This window comes from Bactrocera tryoni, chromosome 4 (genome assembly GCF_016617805.1).
Source record: "Bactrocera tryoni isolate S06 chromosome 4, CSIRO_BtryS06_freeze2, whole genome shotgun sequence".
NCBI classification, from domain to species: domain Eukaryota; kingdom Metazoa; phylum Arthropoda; class Insecta; order Diptera; family Tephritidae; genus Bactrocera; species Bactrocera tryoni.
The window spans coordinates 9178219-9197616 of NC_052502.1; the positions used below are offsets into that span (position 1 = coordinate 9178219).

At 38.2% G+C, this 19398-nt stretch overlaps 3 protein-coding genes across 4 annotated transcripts; 2 read left to right on the top strand and 1 right to left on the bottom strand.

The window, feature by feature from the left end:
• Nucleotides 1-550: 550 nt before the first annotated feature.
• LOC120775191 (segment polarity protein dishevelled) lies at nucleotides 551-2937 on the top strand. The gene has a single exon (XM_040105246.1). It carries the CDS (start codon nucleotides 999-1001, stop codon nucleotides 2754-2756), a length of 1758 nt encoding a protein of 585 aa, XP_039961180.1. The 5' UTR covers nucleotides 551-998; the 3' UTR covers nucleotides 2757-2937.
• A 3703-nt stretch (nucleotides 2938-6640) lies between these two features.
• LOC120774936 lies at nucleotides 6641-10646 on the top strand. Of its 2 annotated transcripts, none has more exons than XM_040104815.1 (6): nucleotides 6641-7232; nucleotides 7299-7911; nucleotides 9362-9779; nucleotides 9848-10026; nucleotides 10085-10239; nucleotides 10329-10646. In XM_040104815.1, exons 1-6 carry the CDS (start codon nucleotides 7058-7060, stop codon nucleotides 10541-10543), a joined length of 1755 nt encoding a protein of 584 aa, XP_039960749.1. In that variant the 5' UTR covers nucleotides 6641-7057; the 3' UTR covers nucleotides 10544-10646. The 2 variants fall into 2 exon arrangements, with proteins under 2 accessions (XP_039960749.1, XP_039960750.1); XM_040104816.1 differs by having other exon boundaries at nucleotides 10085-10269; nucleotides 10329-10417.
• A 1740-nt stretch (nucleotides 10647-12386) lies between these two features.
• LOC120775910 lies at nucleotides 12387-18878 on the bottom strand. Its single transcript, XM_040106302.1, has 4 exons — nucleotides 18735-18878; nucleotides 14232-14542; nucleotides 14011-14121; nucleotides 12387-12546 (listed from the first exon to the last, which is right to left on the bottom strand). Exons 1-4 carry the CDS (start codon nucleotides 18876-18878, stop codon nucleotides 12387-12389), a joined length of 726 nt encoding a protein of 241 aa, XP_039962236.1.
• Between the last annotated feature and the right edge of the window lie 520 nt (nucleotides 18879-19398).

Here is a 19398-nt window from a genome sequence, read left to right on the forward strand (position 1 = left end):
CAAATAAAAACGAAAAATTTGGCAATTTATTCAATTCAAAGTCCCGTTCGATTTAGAAGAATACACATGGTTGCATTTCCTAACGGTGGTTGTAAAGTGATGCCATTAAAAATATTAGAAGAATTATAAACAGATATATATGTAAATTAATGCCAAAATTTTAATAAAATTACTACATGTAATAAAAATTAATCAATTTGACTTCAAACAAATATTTTTTTCAAAAAACACACAATTATTATAAAGCCTGTATTGAAATTTGCATATAACACGACTCCGAAAAAGTGGGATTTGTGCCGAACGTGATTTGTAAAAATTCGATAAAAATTTAGTTTATTAAATATATTACATAATAAAAAGTATTTATATATAAATATACAAACTTTGCATAGATATGTTTTAGAAATTTAATATTAAAAATATATATATTATTGGTATTAGATGCCAGTGCATTAAAAATTCCAACACTGCTTCCAGGGTATTGCACGAAGTATACCGTGAACTTATCATCCACACATGTGTGGATTTCAAATTCGGAATGTCAAATAGTTTTGCTGCTTTTTCGCTGTCTGCGTATTTTTTCCAGTAATTAATTAGTAAAAAAGTACTTGTAAACAAAAAGAAAATCAGTTTTTATTAATTTTAGAGAATAAGTTAAGCATTTCGTATACGATCTGTGTTATATGTGAAGAAGAAAAGTAAAAACGTCGCTATTTTAAGCTAAAAAACATGCTCCGACGCGAGCAACGCCTTCGGTGAACAGCAGCGGAGGAGCAGCGCCCAAGCCCCACTGTTAACCCAACCCAAAAGAAAAAAATTCTTGAAACTTCGTCGGGGTATTAAAATGCTATGTATTGATGCAAATTAATGTTATAGCAAAAACAATAAGAGTGTATGAAAACAATTATTCTTGAAATATAAAGTGATACGGAAACAAAACAAATAAATAAATTTAGCACTTATCGAATTTATAAAACACATACACACACAACAACAAAATGGACGCAGATAAGAATAGTCATGAAACAAAAGTCATCTATCACATTGATGACGAGACTACCCCTTATTTGGTGAAAATTCCCATACCCTCGGCGCAGGTTACACTAAAGGACTTCAAAATGGTGCTCAATAAACAAAATAACAACTACAAATATTTCTTTAAATCTATGGATGCGGATTTTGGTGTGGTAAAAGAGGAAATTGCTGATGACTCCACTATATTGCCTTGTTTCAATGGGCGAGTAGTTTCTTGGCTGGTTTCAGCTGACGGTACAAATCAGTCTGATAACTGTTCGGAGTTGCCAGTAAGCGAATGTGAGGTGCGTCCAAATATGCGTGGTGCTCAACAACAGAAAATCGGTGGTGGAGGAGGAGTTGTCGGTGGCATGATGGGTGTAGGCATGTCTTCTATGGGAGTTGGTGGTGGCGGAGGTGGAGGCATGGGTGTAGGTTTAGCGAATACTGGCGTTATAACAAATCCGATGATGCAACATACTCTTACATATCAATCTGCTTCAGTGCTCTCAAGTGATTTAGATTCGACCAGCCTGTTTGGCACTGAATCTGAAATAACACTTGATCGTGACATGACCGACTACAGCAGCGTTCAAAGACTGCAGGTGCGTAAAAAACCACAAAGGCGTAAAAAACGTGCTCCAAGTATGTCACGCACATCCAGTTATTCATCGATAACTGACTCGACAATGTCGTTGAATATCATCACCGTATCCATAAACATGGAGGCGGTTAATTTCCTGGGTATTTCGATTGTGGGCCAATCGAATCGTGGCGGCGATGGTGGAATATATGTCGGAAGCATAATGAAGGGCGGCGCTGTAGCGTTAGATGGTCGCATTGAACCAGGCGATATGATACTGCAAGTAAACGAAGTAAACTTTGAAAACATGACCAATGATGAGGCTGTGCGTGTGCTGCGTGAGGTTGTACAGAAGCCTGGTCCCATCAAATTGGTTGTAGCTAAATGCTGGGATCCAAATCCAAAAGGCTACTTTACCATACCCCGAACTGAGCCGGTTCGTCCCATCGATCCGGGCGCATGGGTGGCACACACTCAGGCATTGACTGCACACGATAGTATTATTCCCGATATACCAGAGCCGATCAAAGAGCGTTTGGATCAAAATAATTTGGAGGAAATTGTAAAAGCCATGACAAAGCCTGATAGTGGTTTAGAAATAAGAGATCGAATGTGGCTGAAAATAACCATACCGAAGGCATTCATTGGTGCCGATGCCGTTAATTGGGTACTAGAGAATGTTGAAGATGTGCAAGATCGCCGTGAAGCACGTCGTATTGTATCGGCAATGCTACGTAACAACTATATTAAACATACCGTTAACAAGCTGACATTTTCTGAGCAGTGCTATTATGTCGTTAATGAAGATCGTAATACACATTGCCGTTCAAATATCAGTCATGCCGATACGGAAAGTATTACAAGCGACATTGGACCTCTGCCGAATCCTCCAATCTATATGCCATACTCAGCCACCTATAATCCCAGTCACGGTTATCAGCCCATACAATATGGATTAACAGAGCGACACATCTCTTCCGGTTCGAGTAGTTCGGATGTGTTGACGAGCAAGGATATATCAGCATCGCAAAGCGACATCACATCGGTTATACACCAGACCAACCAAATGACCATCGCTCATGGCTCAAATAAATCTTCCGGTTCGTCGAATCGTGGCACCAACGAACAGGATGCGTCGGTTTTTAATTACGTACTGTAGAAATTGCAATGAAATTGTGTTTATTCTTTTTATATACAAGTACATACACACATAATTATACATAAATACATTACATGCATACATACATAATTTTGGATAAAATTTGGAGAATTTAGTAACCACAATGATAATAAAAATAATTAAATACCACATAACGATAACCATAAAGTAAATAAAATAATAAAAACATATAGTTTTGACTTATTATTTAATATATTCTCATGGTTTGTAGAATTGAGGGAATATTTCAGATATGTAAGACTCTATCGATGCCAAAGTGACTAGTGGAAAATATACCATTAATTGTTTAATTCCAAGCGACATCCACTAATACATTTATTACAAAATTTCATTAAATTGAAAGTTAATGGTACTTTAAAAATGGTAAATAATTCCAGCTTTCTGATTTCTAATGCATATGTATGTAAGTATAAATATTTCAATCATACGAATGCATAAATTATATTTTTTTTATATTTTTATAGGCTCATTTATATCTTACACCTGGTCTTTCCAACTTAGTAGATGTCTTCCTCTTCCTTTGCTCCTCCCGACGGGTACTGCGTCGAATACTCTCGAAGCTGGAGTATTTTCATCCATTCGGACTACATGACTTAGCCAGCGTAGCCGCTGTCTCTAAACTACTGTCTAACTATGTAAACGTTGACGTATAGCTCATCGTTCTATCGGCTGCAGTATTCGCCTAAATCTTTCATAGAACCCTTCTTTCGAAAACTTGTAACGCCGACTCATCAGATGTGGTCATCGTCTATGCCTCTACACAATATAGCAGGAAGCGGATGATGAGTGACTTGGAGGGTTTTGTCTTTGTTCGTGACTTTAAGAGAAGACTTTACTTCTCAATTCTTACTCAGTCCGAAGTAGCACCTGTTGGCAAGAGTTATTCTGCGTTGTATTTCGAGGCTGATGTAGTGCAGGCTTAAAAAACACATTTTCAACACGGGTATAGCTTCTAGTACAAGCTATCAGTTTTACGACATGAAGCCAGAAACTCTTGAGCACCTGATTTTAAACTACACAGCAGTGTGTAGACGCAGTGTCAAGGCCGTTGGATCTATATACCCGAACTAACAAAGTTAGAACTACGAAATCACAGACCTGCTAAAATCCGGCATAATTCTGCTGCCGTAGAACGCCTGTCGGTGCATTGAAATGATTGCGATGATAGTGAACTTTGCGCTTTCTTTTAAACAATGTGTTGATATTCCACCATAACAACAACAAACAGCTATTTTTCTGTGATTGCTTTACATGACCTCCAAAATACATTTTCAGAAAGAACACGATGACAATATTGTCCTATAAACACATCATACGCAAAAACTTCCAAATAAATGGGGTAAATCTTTTTGGATCCATCTAGAAAGAAGCCTTCGTGAAACCGTAATCATCCTTACACAATTGCGTTCTGGTCATTTGATTGAAGTACTACCTACTCCGGCGCTGAACTCCAACAAACCAAATTTATTCATTTAATACTCCATTCTTTAAGATCCAACACCAATGAATGAGTACAATTTCTGGTACTACCGTTAGATGCCATTTTCAGCAATAAATTGGAGTGAAGTCGCTGCTACGATGACAAAGCAGGAGACTTTCATACGTTTCCACGACAGTGGATACCTAACCAGTATGATCATTCATCCAAATTACTTCAGGAATGTTTTCTGCGGTTAAAAAAACAATAAGCTCCAAATTTCAAAATTATATTTATAATTTCAAAGAAAAAATATCTACTGCATACTTTCTGGCGCTAAGGTATTGTTTAAGAATTATTGAAAGTTAATAATACAAATTATATAGTTTTTTTAACTGAATTTTTTTTGTAGTTTTATTTTTGTTTAAAGTTCTAAACTTATCTGGGGAAAAAATTCTTTCATTATATTCGCATATGACAAACGCACTTCAGTGCATACATATATACATATTATATATGGATAAGGTATAGAAAGGGAAGCTGTATGCAGTTTTTAACAAAATATAAATTTATAAGTTCTGTATTAGAAAGTGGACCATCGGATTTGGTTGATTAAATTTTGCTAACTTATCTTCTTCTTTGTATGGTTACTGAATGAAAACACTATAAATATATACTGTTATATCCTGAACTATGATGTTTGTAACACACAAAACGAAACGTCAGAGATCCTATATGATTGTCCATCCGTTGAGTCCAATTTTCGATACTTGTTCGACCAATTTGACTGGTAACTGGTGAATGACATGCGTGGTGTTTTGTTCCAAGCGCTAAATCGGAAATCGGGGAAACGGGTTGTCCGCATATTCTTTAGACTTTACATATCTCCACAGGAAAAAGTCGAATGGTGTGATATCACGTGATCTTGGGCTCAAAACCACCGATCCAAAAAAGAATTTTTCTGCCTTCCGAAGTGTTCTCTCAATAAATCCATTAATTGATGCGATGTGTTGGAAGTGGCGCCGTCTTGTTGAAACTAAATGTCGCCGAAATTACTAGCTTCAACTTTAAGCATTAAATGCGCGATAACGGTTGTTGTTGTTGTTTCAATGGTTATCAATCCCCGTTATGGTAAGGGTTATCTGTGTTGTCATCGACGTCATCTAACGGGAGGCCCAGGAAACGTGCGATAACGGTCTCCATTGACGGTTACGTTCTCACAGGCATCGTTTTTGAAGCAATATAGACCGATAATTCCGCCGGCTCACAAACCACACCAAACCGTTGTTTGTTTCGTTGAAGTCGCTTGGGAAGGTCGAGCGGCTCCAGCTCTTGCACAAGCTGTATTTTGTACGCTTTCTATTTAAGATATGGATGTAAAATGTGCCGAGTCGTTCCATACGTCAGCCCGAGTTGCTGCGAACAGCGCCGAATCGACTTTCCGCAGTCTTCGTCTACACTCTCAGCTACGGCTGCTATATTTTCGTCATGGAATCATTGTATTTATGAAGGGTATTACAAATTTTCTAAATGTCAAACTAACTGACGATGCTTCAGTCCAGACCTTGAAACCTTTTTTTGATTCGGTGAACTAACCGAGTTAATATCTCATTCGGTTCATAACCTCGGTTTACTTTTCAAAGGTACATAATCGAGAATTACCACGCCCACAAAGATCCAGCCAAACGTGCCGATTTTGCTGATTTGTCATATGTTGCTCAACTTGTCCTTCTAGTTAAAATTTGAGCATTTTTTGATAGGAAGCGATATCCTCTTACTTAGAAGTGTGTATGATAATGTCTTTGACACCGCTGCCAGAACTGCCAGAATAATGAAATGAAATGTGGTCAGAGAGAACAAAATGCTGACTTCTTGGCGAAGAAACTGTGATTTGAAATGCCATTTCAGCGAATTTGGAGAAACTTTTTGACTACCAACGACCAATATCGACTGATAATTTTGAACCCAACAGAGTTGAAAACCCCGGTTATATCGATTTACAGCTAACTTGTCTCCCAGACTTTAAGTAACATCGACCGAATTCAAAATTCCTAAGGTAAATAACTCCAAAAACAGACATTAAGTAGCGATTCCGTGTTTGTATCAACAGCGGCTAACGGTTAACGGCTAGATTATCAGGTTTCTTGGTCAGTGCACATCACTAGTTTATTTTGTAACACATTGTCAAAAATTCCAACGTTAAGAGTGGCTTATCGCCAATAGAGGAAAGATTTCCCAATGTTTTTTTTAAACTTCGTGGCTCTTGTGTAACAATATACCGACTTCTTAACCTAAAATATTTTTAACAATTTTCTCTATACAAAATTATTTCGACTTCGTCGACTCTGACCCTTATAGAAACCGCTTTGACTAATTTCTCGATTGAAGCGCCAGCTGTTCAAGTGGATTTATCACATCTCAAAGTGTTGACAAATAGACTCTTCACTGCGACTTTGCATGTGGAACGAGTCAAACGCAGATTTCGTCTCAAGCGTTTGAGCTGAGGTATGTCTCTACTTTACACTTACGATAAATTTGGCATATTGGCATTTCGTATTTATTTATTTGTTATGCTAACTGATTAACGCCTTCTCATATGGACCTCGCCGAGACATTTGTACGTGCTCACATACACACCGACAGACATAGACGCATGCTGGTAATCATTTTAGCCGCTAATAGAGAATATCTAGTTTGATGTCATTTCGAGCTGAGCACCGGAGATCACAAGTCGTGACGGGATTTTTAATTTATACACACAGTGCTTGAGTGCATATTGAGTTTTCGATTGGAAGCAACTGAAGGTAGAATCGTCTAACTGCCGCTGCAGTGGTTGTTTGTTGCTGTTTGGGACTGTTTCGAAATGCGTTTTGAAATAAACGTACTCGTATTGCTGGCGCTCGCCTTTGCGCGTCACTGTGCGGGCATGATGCGACCGAGCGACGCGCTGTCCGTAATGGCTGGTGAGGGTTTCACGGCCTACTTGGATTTACCGAAGACCTTTGGTGCCATCGAGAATTGTTGGTTTCAATTTGGAGGTAAATAAATGTGCGTCCAATTTTTGTAAGCAACTTCTATAACTCTGCAGTGTTCTTCATTTATAGCTGAGGAGAAAATTAAGCTTGACTTGAATGCCGCTAATGCCATCATAACGGCGAATGCTGAGGAAGTCTTACCATTCTCCAGTACCGTTTGTGGTGTACGCGTTAATAAAGTGTCCTACGTTTCCGCGGACACTTGGAAGCTGGAGGTTGAGAATGCGTTTGGTGATTATGAACGCGGCGAGCTGAAGCTCTCCGTACTCGCTACGCATAAGAAACACTTCAATACTAGCGTCCAGTTGGCCATCGGAGAGGGCGCTATATCCTGCAGTTTGTCCGACACAGCGACAAAGGAATGCAAAATCATCGATCATAAGAGAAACCAGATTTGGAATTCGTGCAATATTTATACAACCATAAAACCGAATCGAACATTCGATTGTTATACCAAAAATTGGGGCAGCATGACGCAGAGCCATGAACACATAGTTGTTGAGGCTAAGAATAGCAGTTTGTATACCACGGCTAGTGTAACGGAAGGCGACGACAGCATTGTAATGCGTTGCCAGTTCAAAAGTGAGCTACGCGGCTGTCAGGCCGAATCGCCAGATGGGAAGACTGAGTTGTATCTTATGGAGGGATTGTATAATGGACGTTACTCGGCTTATGACACATTGTGAGTAAAATTATGCATTTTGTAAATCTTAAAAAATTATAATTATAGTGCGTATTCTTCGGTTCGGTTCTTCAGTTTAGAAACATAACGTTCTTAGGGCATGCAGACTTTTTATTTCTTTAGCTAAACTAACACATTTTGGTTTGAATTAACTTGTGGGTTTGATACGACTGGCGCGCTGTTGTTAACTCGGAAATAATCGCGTAAACGGTGGCCACGCCAATTAAGAAGAAGAAGAAGATACTGTCTGACAAGTGTAATCCTTTGATTTGAGAAAATTTAAAACTCGACAAAGGTTACGCCTCAATTGAAATTCTAATGAAATTGGGTTGGACTGTCAAAAAAGGGTACTGTTCAGATCAAACACTGTATAATTTCGATAAAGTGTTACTAGCGGTCTAGTAATGTTGAACATACTCCTTCAGAGACTCATAATTCACACTTTAATTTTCCAGCTCGAACAAAAGGTCTTTCATAAAGTCGTATCAGTTTTCGCCGATTCAGGTTATTAGATATAATGAAGCTCTCTTTGTGCTCTCAGAATTCACTTGAAATCCCTCAGACATCAAAGAAGAATATAAGTATATCAATTGAAAAGTCCCCGGTATACCATATTTTTGGCAAAGTTCGTTTTTTTTATTCAACATAGTTCCCTTCAGTGTATCATCCTGATTATTAGAACCCTCCAACTCTTCGATACCATTTTTGTAGTACGTTTTGTACTTTGCTGTAAAATAGGCCTCAGCTTCGGCGATCATCTCTTCATTCGACGATAATTTCTTCCCAGCGAGCATTCTTTTGATATCTTAGAATAGGAAATAGTCTCGGGGGGGCGGATCTGGAGAATACGGTGGATGCGTAAGCAATTCGAAGCCCAATTCATGGATTTTTTCATCGTTTTTACCGACTTATAACACAATGTATTGTCTTGGTGAAACAGCAATTTCTGTTTCTTCAAATTCGGACCTGTTTCCACGCATTGGAGCGGATTCATCAGGTGCAGTTTACTCGGATGACTGTCGATTGGACTTCGAAGTAAAATGATGGAGTCATATTTCATCCATTGTCACAAATTGATGCAAAAACTCGGCTTTATTATGCTTGAACACAGCCCCGAATCATCAACTCGTCCAAGTTTTTGGTGAAAAGTGAGCTCAGGCTGCACCCACTTTGCACAGATCTTTTTATACCTTTATGTGAATAAATGATATGACGTACACTATCAGTTGATATCTTTAGACTGACTGCTATCTTAAATAACTTCACTTTACGGTCTTCCAAAATAGTTTTGTGGATTTTTTTGATGTTTTCGTCGGTAATAACCTTTTTTGGACGTCCACTGCGTTCAATGTCTTCGGTTCTCATTTCACCACGTCTAAACTTTGCATACCAATCCTTGATGGTTTTCCTAGGGTCGAACTAATTTCCCTCTTACTATTTCCATTTTCAGATATTCAAAGCAGCGGTGTGCCTTGGAAATCCCTAAGCCACTCAACGAATCTGAGTTGGGTCTATGGCGTATATATAATACAGAAGTAGTCCCGCCAACAGGTTGTCTCTTCTACATTGGCAAGCCGAAAGCACAAATTATGGCTGAGGAGCTCAATACACTAAACGATATAAAACAAGTTCACGCTTACGATACAGATAAAAACATCGAGTTGTTTACCTGCGAAGTACCCTTCATTATATACGATTGTTACCTACGTGATCCCAATAATACGGTATATTTTCCGGATTCCATACGATTTGAGCGCACACGCACCTATGGTCAATGTCATTTCAGCAATATGCCGGTAATTGCAGGCAGCTGGATTTGTGGCGCGCGCGGGCATGACTATGCCAAAGAAGTACTGCAGAATTTTGAGGTTAGTTTCATTGGAACTACACTTTCCGCTAAATACTTACAAGTTTTTCGGGTTTTTCGGGTTTTTAGGTTATAGTTAAGCCGAAAGTCGGTGAGGTACTCACTGAATCGCTGAAGTTGAGACGCGGCAAGGCGGTGGAGTTGATCTGTCAGAGCGCCTTCGAGGAGCCACTCACCCATTGCGCATTTATCGATCCATTGGGACGTGTACACCTGGTGGGCACAGCGCATAGCATCAAAACCGCAGGGTAAGCTCCTTACTTATTTCATTTTATTATTTCTATTTTTAACTCTGTCGAATTACAGTCACGTGAAATATTATGGACGCGGTTTACTTTGGGGGGATTGTGGCGCGCAGATTATGGAAACTAACAGCGATGATTATGGCATATGGAAGTGCCAATTCGTCACATTCGCCGACAAACGCACTTCGATTTTTACACTGCGACTGCGTGAATCCGGTAGGCGACCATACAAAAGAAAACTTTAAGGTTTTTTCACACACAAATTTTTATTCGTTTCGGCAATCTCCTCTCTTGTTTTCCAATAGTTATTCCGGGTTCCGCGATCGGTCTCGGCGTTGGCATCACAATCATACTTGTACTTCTGTTGGGTTTATTACTTGCAACTGTGGTTTACCGTCGTCGAAATCGCACAGCACAGCACAATTTCACTTCATCCGATCCGCTCGAGGCGAATTCGAGCAACTCTGTGGTAATGACTACGTTGGGATCCTTTGAACAGCCAAGTATTGAGAGGTTATAGTTGATATAATATATTTCCTTAAAATATTAGAAGTAATCTTTGATCCAATTATGGGTGGGTTTTATCCTAAGCTATCTGTATTACTTAGGACTGTGTTCATTACTTTGTATTATGTATAATATAATTAAATGGTTATTAAAAAACTTAAGTTTTATAAAAAGAACGTGTTTTGTGTGGAAATATATTATTGGTACTTATGTATATTCTTGATAGTTATGGGACCGTATCTTTTGCTCTTTATGCCCTTCTTCATGTAAGAGTGGGAGCCGTTGTCGGCAGGTTACGGCGTGAGGGCTATGCTATTTTAAAAATATTTCTGTGCAATGTTGGACTTCGATTTACCTGGGAATTTAACCCAAAATTCACCGAAATGAAAGTAGCATTAAAATTAAGTCCTCATGGTGTTATATGTAAGCTTGGAACTATCTAATTAAAAAGGAAACTTGATGAAAATTACCAAATAACCTAGGATGAGAACGTTATTGTTTGTTTTAACGACCCCAGATACTGATTTTAAGGTATGTACCGCTTCAACCGGTCTCTTTGTGAATGTAAAAGAATTTCTTTACCCGGAGTCTTAATCAAAAATGATAAAATTGTCGTACCATTACTTCATTACTATTATTGCAAACGAATTAGTGACTGAGTTATTCAAATAAGCTCCAACAATTGTAATGGAATCTGCAAGTTATATCGGGATTTTCAATAAGAGCGCTACAAAAGAATTCCAGACGCTGAACCACGACGGTTTACAAACATAAATCGGCTGATACTGCTGCAATTTCCCGTTCGATATTCGTTTATCAATCGTCGCTGGGTTGTTGGCATAGACCATAGACGTAGCCTCACAGGAAATAGCCTAATGGCGTCAAATTGCACTACCGAGACGGCCAATTGTCTCTGGGCTATTTCGTGAGATAACACCTTCACCAAAATGGGTTTTCAATAAATCGATTGTGACATTCGCTGTGTGGCTTGTGGCGCCGTCCTCTTAGAACCACACATTGTTCAAGTACATATCATTCAATTCGTGCCAAAAATATTCTGTTGTTATTGAGCGGTGGCGATTTCCATTCACAGTAACATGCCGGTCTTGACGGTACGGTCCAATGACGCCGCCGACCAATAAACCGGCGCCGCACCAAACCGTAATTTTTTCGGGATGCAATGGTGACTAATGGAGTATGTGTGGATTGCTGCCTGACCAATAACGCATATTTTTTTCTTATTATCGGAGACATTCAGCCAGAAATGAGCCTTATCGCTGAAGATGATTATTCGATGAAAATCCGGATAATTTCAAGCCCTTGCTCAGCCCAACTCACGAACGTACAACGATTCTGGTGGTCAAGCGGCTTCAGTTCTTACGTCAATTGGGTTGTTGGCCAGATCTCTTCGCAAAATTTGCCACAACGACGTCACAGAGATACCCAACGCTTGAGAACGACTTCTGAGAGAATGATTTCTTCCTCAATTGATCCGCTAGCGGCAGTATTATTCACGACACTACGGGCACTTCTTTGCACTGGCACGAGAACATTTTGTACTGTGCCTGTTTTTTCCACTAGAGACTCATTGATCTGACGGGACGATTATGACGACCATAGCGCTCTTAAAGTTGAGGCCACTGACGCAAAATTTATATGGTGCCGCTTGCTGTCCCTATGGAAAAACCCATTATATAGTAAGGTAGGTTCCGAGACACCTTCTAAGTTTACGGCGCCGTATCTTGAGTTTAATAAATAAAAAAAACTCTCTGATTTTGTAAAATAAACCCCCTCCCCCTTCCAAAGGCTTTTACAGAATAAACAATTATTTTAAAATTTTAGGAATTTCAAGTTTTTTAATCGTCCAGCTCTAAAACAGTTGTAATTTGTTCGATTGGCGCGTAGGCACACGCAGCGTAGGTGGCTGCGCAATCGCCTCCTTTTCGGCCAATGTGTTCCGCGTGTCCATAATCTTTGTCATTCGGGTTGCCGAGCTCATCACGTGAGCGTGAAGGACTATGTAAAGAAGAAATAAAGTATTATTAAAATAGAAATTATATATGTAAAAGAGAGAGAGAAAACTAATACACAGTAATGAAAAAATATTAGCTCTTAAAACCAACGATTAAAAAAAAAAAAGTATCTTAAATTAAAATGAAGATATTGAATAAAATGAAAAGCAAAACAGGATAACGTTATAATGTCTGATCAAATTTGACTCGGATTGGCAAAAAAAGAAAGTAAAGAGAAAGGTTCTGCGGAAGATTTATGGTCCTTCTCGCATTGTCCATGGCGAATACCACAGTCGATGAAACGATATGCGATGATCTGTACGAGATATACGACGACATTGACATACTTCAACGAATCAAGAGACAGCGGCTACGCTGGCTAGGTCATGTCGTCCGGATGGGTGAAAACATTTTGCTTCTGAGAGTATTCTACGAGGACCCGCTGGGGGAAGAAGAGGAGGACCTCCATACCGTTGCAAAGACTAGGTGGAGAAGGACCTGGTTTCGCTTGGCATTTCCAATTGGTACCAAACCGCGAAGAGGAAGAACGACCAAGGCCGTGGTTGTAAACTCGGCTATAAGTACGTAAGCGGTGTCTACCCATAAATAAGTATAATTCAAGAATAAACTTCGTTTCATCGCACGAATTTTTATCATTGCCTTCAAAAAAAGCTGCTGCTGAGCCAGTGCAACGCTTAATTCAATGTCTCATACACTTGTTATAAGCCTCGGATGCGAATTCCTTTAGCGAACTTTGGTTTTTTCCGTTTGTGCTCATTTTTGAAGCGCTTTCCGATAGATCGTTGGACAGATTCGACTTCATATTTATAAACCCATGCCTTGTCACCAGCGATAATGTGTTGTTTGAATGTGGGGCCCTCAGCTCCGTTATCAACCATCTCTTTGGAGGCCTCTACTTTACGACGTTTTTAAAAAATTTGCAGGCCTTTTCATACTAAATAGTCTGCCGTTGACATGCTTGATACCAAAAATATTAACTAAAATGTGTTCAGTCGATCCATAAGAGATGTTGGGACCCTCTGATCTATCGTCTTTGATATAAGACGATTTTTAGGCACTGTGTCTTAAACTCTTTCGATGTTATCGCATGAAGCAAGTTTTCGAAGACATCACTACCTTCACCGCCTTTCAAATATTTGCGTCCGTGTTAAAGTACACTCCCCAAAACAGTTCTGCAACATTTTCCCCCAATTTCGTAGCTATCAGTCCATCCGAAACACAAACTCGTTCCATGCTATTTTATGTTTCCAAAAAACAACACTTGGCGATCAAGCTTCAAACGAAAATAGGATGTACGAACCTAATAAATTTTTTATCGATTTTTTTGTGCACCAGTCTGGGTAAAATTTGATCAGATGTAATAAAAAGTTAATATCTGTGGTATGTCAATAAAAGCAAACTAAATCTTATAAAACTAGTTCCATTAATGTCTCTCAAGTTCGCTTACGTCAAAATAATATGCAGTATCTCTCCCAAAATGCCATTATCGTAATGTAACGGTATTGCCGCATGCTCACAAATGCTCCGCAGCATACACTCACGCCCCGCGAGGCCCGCTCTGCTTCGACAAAACGAAAAGAAGAAGAAGAAAACATAAATACATCGCATGAAAAAGCAACCTCAAAAAATTTTATAATAAATGAGATAAATCAACAGCTTCACACGCACCTATTCATTAAGATTTCCATGGCTTTGTAGATGAGCCAACGATAGGCCGCTGCCGTTTGCTGTTTGCTCTGCCAATTAGTGTGGAAGCTGGCACTTTGCCGCCCGCTGGTCTTCTGCGCATGCGTAATTGTGTTGTTGTGATAATCATCGTCGCCCCCAAAGCTGCGTCTGTTTACCGATTGTGGACTTAATTGTGTTGGACGCCATTCAGCCGCCGTTTCGGGCAGAAAATATTCTGCTTTGAGTACATAGCCAGAGGTGACCGATTCATAAGTTAGATCCTCGACGGGTATACCAATGCCGCCAATAAACTAGATTGTAATTATGGTGAGAATAACGGTATAACAGAAATAATCATGTGTGCATGTTTGCTAGTTTAAAGAGCGCAAGAGCGCATTTTATGATTTTCGAGAGCAATTCTATTTTTACTACAAATTAGGCATTTTATTTTAGTTTGCTGAGTGATTATTAGACTTATTATTAGTAATTTGTAAGTGCAATGTATTATCAACTTAATTTGGGTGCAATACCGACCTGAAGGCTTAATGAGGTTACACTTATAATATGGTTAGGTTTGTTTGTTTAGAAGTGAATGAAAAGTGATTTCAGTGAAATTGAGGTTAATTTTTTAAAGAAAGTAAAATAATAAAGGAAGTAACAGGTGATCCAAGTCTAGGTACTTTTTTAATAGCCTATTTTTGACTGATCACGCGTGAGTCGTGTCAAGCTGTCATGTTATTTTTATTCAGTATTGTTTGGCATTTCATCATGGAACGACTTGCGACTGAACGTAAACGTTGGTTCAACTTTATTACGAAAATTCTCGTTCTGTAAAAAATTTGTTTCACGAGTTTCGCTTAACTTATGTTCAACATATTCAGCCTGCTGAGCGTACTACGCTCAAACACCATCACCCATCTGGAGACCCTGCATTCATTATTGGATAATATTCGACCGAATAGACCAAGTCGAGCACGGTGAAGAAAATAAAGAGTCGATTCGGCGCCGTTCTCAGCAACTCGGTCTGACGAATGACTTGGTGCATTTTTCATCGAGATCTTAAATTGAAAGCGTACAAAATACAGCTTGTGCAAAAACTGAAGCTTCTCGATCTTCCTAAGCTGTTAAATTTTTGTTGTTGGGATCCGTGAAGTGTAAAGTTTATGCGGATAATCGCGCTTCGATTTAAGTCTTGGAGGAACAAATTACGCGTGTCATTCGCCAGTTACCAGCCGAAATGCTCTAACGAGTCATTGAAAATTGGATTTAATGGATAGGCTATCTGAGACGTAGCCGCGGCCAATATTTGAAAGAGATAATCTTCAAAAAATAAATGCCAAATAATATTCTTTTGAAGGATAAAAAACATTCCCCATTAAATTTGAAGTTTCTGTGTTTTTACTTTAAAAAAGTAAGAGACCTCGAAATGGTTCACTCTTTATAAGTATGTTATGATTTATTAGCTTCGTTCGATTTGCAGAATATCCACAAATTTCATAACTTCAACTTTTTGACTATGGGATACGCGACTTGCTGCTTGCTTGATTGTCTCAAATACATATCTCCGAAATATGAAGTAATAATCCAATAGTTGTCAAAACCTTTCAACAGAATTACGAAAAGCATGTTTTTGAATAGAAATGAAAACTACGATGAAATTGCCTAAGTTTAACTTCGAACAGTTTTTGCATGATTTGGATTGGTAAGATATTTTCTTCACTTTTCCGATCCGTAAAGCTAAGATTGAGTGGTCGAGAACTTTGCTTTTTTTATACGAGGTTTGTTCAAAATGTCGGGCAAATATAAAATTTTCGCGGACTACGTGTACTCGATTTTCGATTGCTTTATTGGGTTTGTTGGCACTCATATCCCTTTCATATTCTGAACAGGTCAGCCATTTTGAATGTTTAGTTAATTTTTTACAGCTGTGTTGCTTGAATGCGTTTTGGTTCGTCTTCGATTTTTTTTTACCGAAATTTCTCACTTTCGACCAGAAGCAGCGCGGCGTTGTCATTGCTCGGGAGAGGTTGGACCCTGTCCGCGCCGACCCAGATTTGTCCAAATCATAAGGGAACCAAAGCTTAATCATCTCAATGGAAGCAGTCGCATGTGATCAAGATCCAAAATGCGCGCCAAGTCAGGCAGAATGTGAAGGAAGTTTTCTACGTTTGCAGAGGACGCCTCTTGAATTCAATAAAGAGCATTAGCTGTAAGTTATGCGCAGTTTGTGTGAAGCCAGCCGATAGAACCGCTCGGATTTGTGGAGAACAAAAATTGTTTTGCACCATGATAACGCCCGTATGAACGGATCTTTGCTTGTGTGCGAATTTTAGCCAAAAATAACACTTTAAAGGTGCCGCAGTCATCGTATTCCACAGATCTGGCCCCAGTGACTTTTTTGTTCAAAATAAAATAACACTTTAATGGTGCCGCAGCCATCGTATTCCCCAGTGACTTTTTTGTTCCCAAAACTGAAGAGGTCCATAAAAGGACGATGTTACGCTACTAATGAGGAGAAAAAAACTGTATCGAAGGAGGATCCAAACTAGATCACTTTTTTAGTGCTTTGAGGATTGTGAAGACGCTGGCAGAAGTGCAATATACGGTATATCGGATATTACTTTGTTGGCGACAACATAGATATTCATGAATAAATAAACACTTTGATTAGAAAAATAAAACTCGTAATATTTTTTTTTTTACTTATTTTTTTTACTTCTATTATTTTTCTATTGAGTCGAAATAGTTTATCGAATCTGTTGGACGAAAACAACGCGAAATATTAAGGGGTCAGTACGGTAATCTTTTTTAAATTTTTTTGTTTTACATTTTCTGTTCCCTTATGCCCTTAGAATTAACGTAGAAATCCACTTTTCTATTGGAAGGTTTCGAAAAAGGCCCAAAAATAATAATACCGCTGGACGTTCGGAGCGCTCGGAGTGCACACCTCAAACTTTAAACGCGTTTTTCTCAAAACACACTTTTTTAAACTGGCGGACATGATTTCGGTCGAACTACTCAACCGATTTAATTTTTTTTTTAATGTTCACAAAACGCCTGGCCATCGTCCCTATATTTTTCATAATTTATTGATAATGTTATGACAAAATTTATGTAAAAAAAATATGGGGAAAAATTAAAAAAAACGTTAACTACGTGTCCGCCAGGGAAAAACGCATCTCATCTTCACCCAGCCATTTCATGTCGTGAAAAAATTCCGAAAAAAATTATTTATACACTCCACGATATATGTACCTCATGATATGTGAAAAAAGTTCTATTGTAAAATAAAAATTTCTATGAAAAAAAAACATATGTTACATAGGTTTACGGGTTTTAAAAAATCGAAATTTTTAATTCTTTTATTAAATTCTACAACACGTCTAGAATATTGTCCTAAATTTTCAAGTTGATCCGAATAAATAGTTTCGGAGATACAGTGTCCCGTCTTTAATCGCGTTTTTCTCGAAACTGTGTTTTCGAAGTTGGTTTGCAAGATTTCTCGACAACTACTCACACGGATCTTCATGAACTTTTACACAGGTCTTTGAGATACAGTTCTGAAATATTTGGACGAAGGATTTTTTTGATTACAGCTATTTCAAAAAAAAATATTAGGAAGTATTTTAATACTTTTGTCAAAATGTCTGCCAAAAATCCAATTTTCAGTTTTCGTTTTCTTCCGTCCAAGTTCTAGGTTAAGGTTTTAACTAAAACACGTATTTTTTCACTTTAGATGATCCTGTAAGGAGTTATTCTGCCAACGCTGGGTTTCAAATATTTTTGTCCAAAAAATTCAGATGTTTGTAACAATAAAAAATTCGAATAAAATATTAAATTTTTTATATGAGAAAGAAATTGTTGAAAAAAGGCTGTTTTTTATCCGAGGAAACCGAGGGAAGCTCAGAAAACTAAGGGTTCATCCAGGCATACACTAACTATACGAGCTTCGCTTCGGTTTTAAAGTATGCTTCTCAAGCAAAGCTTGGAAAGTTTTATCTAAATACGCCAAGAGAAATTTATGCCCCGCACGAAAAAAAGTAATCACTGAACTTATGTCCCACTTATTTCCCGCTCTCACTCGATAATGAGAGTGGTGTATTTTATTTTATTCTGATAAATTACGACAGTGTCGTGATGCGTTAAAAAGTATGTAGAATTTATTTTTCCACCCATTTGGATCACAAACTCAATAAATTTTATTATAACAGTTTGTTAGTCTGAGGTTTTCGTTACTTTTTTGTTTAGTACGGAAGCTGAATGTTATTTATGGTATTTAGTAAAAGAAAGCTCACTGGGTTTTCACAGTTGAAATGGTGTGCATGTAGAAATTTTAAACTCTTTTATAGCTTTTTTCACATTTTTCACTTGTTATATTTATAACATTTTTAAATTTTCGTATTAGTTTTTTTTAGTTGAAAGTGCAGTTAGTTAAATTTATTTGGTTTTATTGGTTAAAAAACGTTTTCCATTGTGTGTGTTTACAGTTTCTCAGTTCCTTACTTGTAGACGAGTTGGCGCTGTTGGGGGATATATCAGTGTCCTAGCCTGTCTATGTTTTCTTACGTTAAATGCATGCGTTGAAATCACATAATCAAAACACAGCAGAAATGGCCAGAGTGCCATGAAAACCGTTCTTAATGCCATCTTTCCGATGAGAGACCACGAAACGCAACACTTTCGAATTTATATACACGATATGCTTCGCTGACGACGCGCCATTAACTGATCTAAAACTGTCAGTTCAAATGGAAATTCTGCTTACGAAAGTGACAGCTCGCACTTAGCTGTGAAGAAATGTTCTGGCTTGGAGCTTTCTTTGTACATAATACATACAAACACACAGCTATGAAAAGAAACATTTTTTTGTAGGCTCATAGTAAAACCATTTAAATCTCATGAGCAGCTAAGTGAAAGGTGTTACTTGCAATGTGTTTACGCACTTATTTATTTAATGAGCGCAGACGTAATGATTAATTCATGCGATTAAGTGTAAATCTGTTCATAACGAATTTTTAAAAAGGTTCTCTGTGCTTGCCCATGATTTTTACATATTTGAGAACAAATATTTGAGCACTTACAGGCCAAGCACTTCTCAGGCACGAGTTGAGTAAAAATAACGGCATTTGAATAAAACTTAAATACTGTTCTAAGTGTACAACATAAA